This window comes from Rhopalosiphum padi, chromosome 3 (assembly GCF_020882245.1).
Source record: "Rhopalosiphum padi isolate XX-2018 chromosome 3, ASM2088224v1, whole genome shotgun sequence".
Classification (NCBI taxonomy): domain Eukaryota; kingdom Metazoa; phylum Arthropoda; class Insecta; order Hemiptera; family Aphididae; genus Rhopalosiphum; species Rhopalosiphum padi.
The window spans coordinates 44,608,677-44,618,106 of record NC_083599.1 but is presented as its reverse complement, the minus strand read 5'-3'; the positions used below and the strand labels follow the sequence as shown (position 1 = coordinate 44,618,106).

The 9,430-nt window shown below is 26.0% G+C and overlaps 1 protein-coding gene across 1 annotated transcript; it reads left to right on the top strand.

Moving 5' to 3' along the window:
* The first annotated feature begins 3,742 nt into the window (after positions 1–3,742).
* LOC132925099 (uncharacterized) lies at positions 3,743–4,739 on the top strand. The gene is made up of 3 exons (XM_060989522.1): positions 3,743–4,251; positions 4,323–4,496; positions 4,587–4,739. The coding sequence occupies exons 1-3, from the start codon at positions 4,051–4,053 to the stop codon at positions 4,737–4,739; spliced, it is 528 nt and encodes a 175-aa protein (XP_060845505.1). The 5' UTR covers positions 3,743–4,050.
* The last annotated feature ends 4,691 nt before the right edge of the window (positions 4,740–9,430 follow it).

Sequence of the window (9,430 nt, the reverse complement as noted above, 5' to 3'; positions counted from 1 at the left end):
ATTATTATTATATCACTGTTTCTCTAAAATAAACATTGTCTAAGACAAAAATAAAAATAATATAATAATAAATTTAATACCCAACAATTTTAACTAACATCCGAGCATTTTAAATATCTGATATAAAAAAAAATTAAAACTAACATTATGGTTAACTATGGAAATTAATTTTTGTACTAATAAGTGTAAAAAAAATAATAACATTAATTTATAGGAATCAAATTATATTTTAGGCGACGGCAATGATGTAAATGTAGCACAAAGATAACTCGACTGACTGCTACGGGCCTACGGCTATGAAGTGTATAAGAAAATGTAATTAAACTCAATTAAAGGCCTTTGAAAAAGCTTTATTTTTAAGCGTTATGAATAGGCAATTTTTTTACTCTCGTACAGTCAATAGTACAGCTAAACTTCATGCGTGTTTTAAATGACCGTAGTAGTGTGAAACTGTTTTTTTTATCCCTTATACACATTTCTCATCTACCGTATTAACAATAGAACTTTTCATGATTATAATCTTTTCCCAATAATAAAAATAATGTAATACAGATAATAAATGCTTATTATATTTGATATATAAATAACATAAATTTAGAATACTTATTTCGATAACAAAGATATACTTTTTAGTGATAACTGATAATAGTTATAATAATAAGATATAATAACAAACTAATTTATTTGAAAACGTTAATTTAAAATAAATAACAACTAAGATTATAAGTCAATTAAATTATTTATTTTTTAAAGTAAGTAATCCAAATAGAAAACACTTCGATAATCTTTACCTGTCTATAGATCCTAAGGGATATTCAAGATAGGGCCAATCGACAATATTCTAGAAGTATTTTCGTATGTATACCTATATTTGGTGGGACTTCAGTATCTGATAGTTAACAGATTCGTATAGTGACTACAGCCTCAGTACCCCCATTTGTCTTTTTGTTATAGTATTTTAATTTTTTTTATAGAACTTGTTGTTAAGTAAACAAAACAAAACTTAACCTTAATAAATAAAATATTTTAAAAATGTTAACACTTCTTTTTTTAAATACCGTCTATCTACATTCTACAATCATGGTGTAGTCCGTATTAAAATTAATCACTAATTGTAGTTTTAAACCAAAAGTGTACTTAAGTATCAAAATTTCGATTAGAAATGTTTTCCATATTAAAAATTTACAACTGTAATGAAAATCATCTAAAGTCTAGTTTAGTTCAAAATTTGAACCATTCATTAAAAATTCAAAAATAAATTTACGTTTACCATACGATTAACTACATACTTATACAAAGTTCCTACATTCTAAGTTAAAAAATATTAGCTCGAAAAACTATTTTTTAGCATTTAATATTTGTATTTCCAAAAAATTTGTTAATAAGTTATAAGTATTAAAATGTCAAGTCTCCAAAGTTTAGACTATTTTAGTCTTATTTTATTGGAGTTACAACTAAATAAATAAAAACATTTTATGATGAGGATAATTTATCGTTTTTAGACTAATTTTAATAGTTAAGGACGTTAAGGTTAAATATTTATGACAATAGCATAACAAAATAGTACAATTTCCGATATTTTTCCAAAAGATATTCACGATTTCCACGTGGATATGACGTTTACACAGTTTAAATGTAATTTAAAATACCTATTATATTTATTTACTCACTTTTGAGGCATCGCATCACTAAATTTTATTTTACTTGGTTTAGTGGTGTACGGTGGTACTGGATGGGCGTAACACATTTGCGCACTTTTTACCTTTTTTCTTTGAGTAAACACAACACAAATATTTAATTTAAAAAAATGTTATTATATAAATAATGACTATAATAATAATACACCACACTAATTTAATATTACGACACATAATATATATATATATATATATTATATAACAAAAAATAAGTTCTAACTATTAAGTTTCTAACTTTTTAGCATAAAAACGTAGTTCGGTACAATTTTATATCCTCTGATGCCGCTTTTCTACCAATTTTGTGGGCAACTGAACCTTTAACAGAAGCAAGAACAACCAATGGGCCCAACCTGACCTTTCCATAGCCACTATAACGCTCAGTTGTATACATCTCATTCATCTACTTACCAAGTTATACATATTTTATTGGATATTCAGAGCAAATCTTATTTAAAAATATATTACAAAAAACAACAAAATATTAAAAAGAAAAAATATTGCATTTATAATAAATACTTGGAAAAAATATAAAAACTATGAGATATCTTTAAATAATTATTTGCTGACATTAGGACCATGTTTTCGTGCTAAAAAGTTATAAGAACTTGATTTCTGTTATATATATAATGGATTTTTTGATCGATTACCGAAGGTACCTATGCTCTATAGTCTATATGACTATAATATAGAATCTATAGAATTCAGTACCTAGTCGGTAACCGGCCCATGGACCACCGCATCCCTCTTTAAATTTTAGAACGAAATTTTTTTTAAACATTATTATTTAAATTTTAGACAGTATTTTTTTTATAGTAAATAATTTAAGAATATAAAATTTTTATTTTTGTCTGGCCCACGAACTTTTTTATTTGTGAATGTGGCCCAAGAGTACAAAAAGGTTGCCGACCACTGCTTTAGATTTATAGCAGACAACGCTAGAAATCCGAGCTATACAATGTTGACTTTAAAAATTAAAAATTAAAATATATATTTTGCATATTTTGTCGATTTTAAAGAAAAAAAGTGGATATTTATATTATGATATACGCATACCTACTTATCATGCATAATTAATATTTTCTAAAAATCTTAAAATTTATTTTTTTTACTATTTTTTAGTTAATAAAATGTTAAATGCCAATCGGTTACGCGCCATATTTTAGTTTTAAATAGACAATATTACAACTTTAATATAATTTTTATATTTTTTTTTTGTGTATATTAATAAATAATAAGTAATAAGTAATAACAATAGTCGATAAGTAATAGCGATATTAAATATTTTTGAATAATGAACTGCATAATTTTTTGCATTTCACACTTTTTCATGTATGTTTTATAATTTGTTCGTGCATATTTTAGCTCCTATAACTTCCATTACTTCTAAACTCTAATTATAATTATTATTACCATATTCCATATTATTTCTAAATGGCAAATATGAAAATTCGTTGTAACTAGGTATATATAGCAGATTCGTGATATCCTATCGTAAATAATATTATATCAACGAGTCACGAGAGTTTATCACTCGATAATGAACATTTTGATTATTTGAGGTAACTAGGGTTCTCATCAGTAAGTTATAAACTAATCAATAGTTCTTAATTATATTTTATTCCGTATAGGAACAAATAATAAATTATTGTTTATAAAAATTAAATAAATAGTATTTCGCAATACTCTTCATTATAAATGTCACAATGCACTTTATATCAGCAGTAGATACTTCATTATTAGACTTAGATATACCTAGGAGGTAGGTGCGGTCATTACATCCGTCATTATTGTACATTTTTTTTATGTGATCGTTTGTTTTTAATTTACCCCTTGCTGGAGTGAGAGCACCTTGAATAGCACGGCAAAAGATATTTTTTCGTGCTAGATAGTTAGATCATAATATAGTATCTATATCGGCGGTATGTAATCACACCGTATTATTTTGTTGTCGATATTAGCGACGAGTCTCCGAATTATGCATGCGTGTTGCAACTCTTCGCATAATTATCCACAGGTTCAATGGACAATCCATAAGTATAACCACGAATTAAAATATACTGGATACCCAACGACCTATACAAACAACCATTTTACTGGAACCCAAATTGACTTGCTAGAACAGCTGTTGCAAACTACACCTAGCGCTTGTTATCATATTAGTGGCGACTTTTACTAGATAATTTACCGCCAAAGTTTAAATTCCACGAATTAAATTAACAATTACTAGAAAATATATATTATATAATATATTTTAATTTGTGGTTACTAGTTACATTCTTATATTGTTCTGTGGTATAACTATTGTAGATCTATTTTTTTATTGATCCAAAATATATTTTTCTTTAAAACAAAAATGAGTTGTTGTGTTCCATTTTGTGATTCCAAAAGAAAAAAAAGTACTTTTGGTGTACCTAAAGACTTAGATTTATGCAAAGTTTGGAATGAAGCTTTAGGTTTTACATTAAAATCTAAATCTCGGATATGTGAAAATCATTTTAAGCCTCAAGATATAACAAGAGAATGGGTATCAGGCCAGGGAACTAACAAATATACGGTATATTTTTAATTTTTTTTCAAATCATTATGTCATATAGTTATATAAAAAAACCATAAAATGCATTTAAGATATGTCTAAAACAACCAAGACTTAAAACTGGAGCTGTCCCTCAAAAATGTTTACAATTGCAGCCTATCATTGAAAACAGTATTGGACCAAATATAAGTCAAAATAATTTAATGAAACCAACTTCAAGTACAATTTCCAACTTAGATTATATACCATTAAATAAAAAACAAAAGGTTTTTATAAATATTAAATTTTTTTTTATTTGAAATACATGATGTGTAGGTATTAGTCATTAATGTTGTATAATGTTGTATATATTATAGATCACTAATCATTTTAACATTATAAATGATCACTGCTATTCCCAGAATGAGGATATTACCACAGTTAATACATTTAACATAAATATTGATGATGAATGTCCTAAAGCGGTAAACAGTAATAGTATAAGTTTTAATAGTCAAAAAGTTAAATAGTGAAGGCATTTAGTAACATTTATGATTTGTATTTTATATTTTAAGACCCTGTAATAAACATTTTATATATTACATGTATCTATAGGTATCACCATTGAATAATTCAATAATATTTCAATCAATTTTAAAAATGATCAAAATGATAAATGTTCCATCAAATTGGTTTTCTGATGTTCAACTGTATGGTTATCCAAATAAAACTTTTGTTGGGTTTTATACATTAGGGAGTTATAAAAAAACTTTTTTAAGAAATATAGAAAAACAACTTGTTTTAACAGAAGGTAGGTACTAAACTAACTAAATGGTAAATACTAATATTTAATATATTTTTATTACTTTAAATATAGATTTAAATTTATTTATTCATATAAATAATAAACAAATTACAACTGAAGATATTGGTTTGTCATCTTCGTATTGTATAAAATGTATTGAAGACTTGGAAAATATAATATTATTATTGCATGATTTAAAAATTTGCAGTGGATGTGATAATTTTAATAATACTCCAGATATTAAATCTAAACTTGGACCACAAATAATAGAATTTTATGAGTCATGGTATCATTATAAATGTACTACAATATTACTTAAAAGCAATAAAAAGTAAGTAATTATATACTCACATTTATTATATTATATAAAAAAAATACAATATATATACAATTAAAAAAATTTAATACAAATTTAACAGAATATTCTAATCTTTACAGTAACATGTGTTTATGGTGTAGAAGATTGCTATACAACATTAAAAATAAATTCAATAGAAAATCCTCAAAAGTTTACTTTTCACCAAACAAAAAAAAACAGCTTAATAATTTAAAAAGAATTAAAAAAGACGTTTCCAAAAGTCTTTTTAGAGCAAAACATAAAATTACAATTTTAGAATCTACACTAAACAAAATGAAAAATAAAATGAAAGAAATCTCTACTAACAGTTTCCAACAAATAATTCAAAATAACAATATACCAAAAAATCAAACTGACTTATTATACGAAATATATAACGCTTCTAAAATTAAAAATTCCAAAAACCGTAGGTACAGTGAGAACTGGATGTTATTGTGTTTATTGTTTCAAATAAGGTAAATGCACAATTTTAGTTTAATAAAATAATTTGAAAAATACATGATTTAAAACAATAAAATTAATTTTTTTCTAGATCTCCTAGTGGATACAAGTTTTTGAGAGATCAGAATATATTACCACTTCCTTGTATTAATACCATTAGAAAGCATTTGTTGGCAGTAGAAATTGGATGTGGTTTTGATAAAAATTTATTTAAACTTTTAACCAAAAAGTTTTCAACTAAAAATAATTTTGAAAAAAAAGGTATTTTACTTTTTGATGAAATTAGTTTAAGAGAAAGCTTAAGTGTTAACACTAGAGAACTTACCTACATTGGACTTGAGGATTTTGGAGAGGAAATAGAATCCAAAAAAGACAGCAATAAAAAAGCAAATCATGGACTTGTCTTAATGTGGCAAAGTTTAGCTGAGAGTTTTGTACAACCTATAGCAGTGTTTGCCTCACATGGTCCTGTAAAAGGTATTAATGGTATTATACATTAACAAATAACATCAGGAAAATTGTAAAAATGCTTACATTACACATTAATTTTGAAATGTAGGAATTGATCTTGCCAAATTAATTATTAAATCCATTATTTTAATTGAAAAGACTGGAGGTCAAATAGTTGGTATGACGAGTGATGGAGCAGCAACCAATCGTAATATGTGGTCTATTCTAGGGGTAATTTATTAATAAATTACTATATTTTAAACTTGATTTTGTATTGATACTATTGAGTATGAATTAATTCATTTGAATAGGTATCAGGCAAAAGAAACAACTTTTGCAATTTTTTTGAAAATCCTTTCGATACAGCAAGAAAAGTTTATGTTTTTTCTGATGTGCCCCATTTGATGAAAACAATTCGAAATCGATTATTCACAAATAAAGAATTAAGAGTAAATTAAAATTGTTCAATAGATTTTAATTATATAATAATATGTAAATGTTTTTTAATGTTATTAAACTTTATATAGTTGGATCCGTTTAAGTCATTAATTAAATGGGATTTTTATACAAATTTATTTAAAATAGAAAATAACAATATTATTAAAGTTTGTCCAAAACTCACTAAACATCATTTTGAATTGAACAATCTTTCAAAGATGAAGGTCAAATATGCAGTTCAGGTAATAAATAAAATAATTGATTCCTACAACTATTTATTACATTTATTAATAATTTTCTACAGGTCTTTAGCAAATCGATGGCAGTAGGTATTGAATTGTATAGAAATAAAAACTATGATTGTTTTAAGGGATCTGAAGAAACAGTAGCATTTACAAATAGAATAAATGATATGTTTGATGCATTAAATAGGAGACATACAGCTGAAGGAATTAAAAAAAATAGTCATGATTTGGAGGTTTTTTTTATGTTTTGTGTGTGTGTTTGTGACGCATGTTTGTTGATTGTGTATAATTAATATTGTGTTGATTTAATTTAATTTAATATTATAATTTTAATTCATATATTATATTATATGTTTATATATGTTCATAAATGTTAATTGAGATTAAAAATTAATTTGAGTTTTGATTTTAGATATTAAATAATGCTATACACTGGTTGGATGAATGGGAAGTAAATTTGGAAAAAGGACTAATTAAAGAAAGTGAGTTCCTAACTAGACCAACTAGTGAAGGACTACGAATCACCTTAAGTTCAACTATACACTTAATAGACTATCTTTTGAACGAATGTGGCTTTAGTTATGTCCTAACTGCAAAATTTAATCAAGACTCACTAGAAGTAATTAAATTATCTTTATAACCTGTAAAATATATATTATATTTTTTTTTCTGTACAAATATAATGATGATTATTATGTTAATTTTAATAGAAATTTTTTGGAATCATTAGACAAGTCTCAGGTCCTAATGACCATCCTACAGCACCAACTTTTCTACAACTTTATCGCATGCTTTCAGTCTATACTGTTATCAAACCTCCCAAAACAGGAAATTGTACAATATTTGAAGGTGAAAAATTAAATGTTTAAGTTTTAAACAAAAACAAAATAATTCATATTATTATCAATATTTCTTAAAACAGAATAAAAATTATTAATTGTATACTCTTACACCCTTTATAGATTCAATTCCTGTAATATCAATTAAAGACTTGAAAGAAATTATAAATGACCCGGAAAATATTTCAGAACGAACCAAAAAAATTGATTTGTTGAAAGAAAAAATTAACAAAATTATTGAAGACGAATGCTGGGATCTGGATGATATTCTATTAGAACATGATTATGCCAACTCTACAGTTTTTGACTGTGTCGTTTATTTTATGGCTGGGTAAATTATTTTATGAATTAGTTACCTAATAACATTAAATAATACTTTTATTTACTTACTTCAAATAGGTACATTGCTAAACGATTGGTAAAAATTACTAAATGCCAGTTATGTATTGTAAGTATAAAAAACTTAAATACTTCGTCTGTAGGTACTGAAGCTGATTTACTTAACAATAAATCAAGAGGATACTTAACACACCCAAATCGTAATTTATATTTAATTTTGAAACATCTAGAAACATGTTTTTCAAAACATGCAGCTTCTCATGATGTGTTTGAAGATACATATAATGAATTTTTTAGTATGAATATTGGTTTAAAGTTTCCTTGTATAGAACACCAAACTGATATATTAACAAATATATTTTCGTTTTATATAACGATGAGAATGAGACAGTATTCATACTTGGTAAATCAAAACGAAAAAAAACAAAATAAAACAAAAAAAAAATTATCTAAATTAGTTAAGACGTGATTTGTAATTTAAGTATATTAGTACATAGTATTTTATTCTAATTATACATAATTATAAACATAAATATTTCGTTTTATTATTTTGTCATGATATTATTTAAAATTTGTTAATACGTTCCTACATTAGTATATATTTAATTCCCTTGGAGCGCTAGTATACCTTTGCACATGGAAATTCACTTTAGGACCTCCTTATCATTATTCGTTGGGTATCCAGTATATTTTAATTCGTGAGTATAACGTAGGTATATTATGTTTGTTATATACCTGTGGGTATAGACAAGGGTTTGTGACAAATCATCTGTGGATAAATATGCTAGAAGTTGCGTCGCGCATGTGCACGTTGAATACCTACCTAACTCGCCAACTCGGTGACTCGTCGCTGATATTGACAACATTTTTTTTTTGTTTTGGTCAATACGCTGTAACTACATCCATAGTACCCATATGATCTAAGGAGAGTACTACTGTAATATACGAGCAGTCTGTCTCCAATCCACATTGGAGTGGCATATCGATTTTTATATTATCTATGTGTCCTTTACATTTTTTTAATTATTACCTATGGGAAGATACCATCCATACTACCCATGAGCTCAATAGTGGATGTACGTAACATTTTGTCGTAATATTTTAAAGCTACTGATTGCTGATATGATGTACGAGACGTTTGTAGCAGGCTGGCTTGTTGGTCGGGCGACCATCTTAGTTTTTGGCGTCCATCGACCGCAATACTAACATTCGATTGTTTGATGCGGGGTTCGATTTTCGTTATTCGATAGACCGTATAACATGGTAAAGTTTTACTATATAGTATATTTACACGACTGGAATCGAA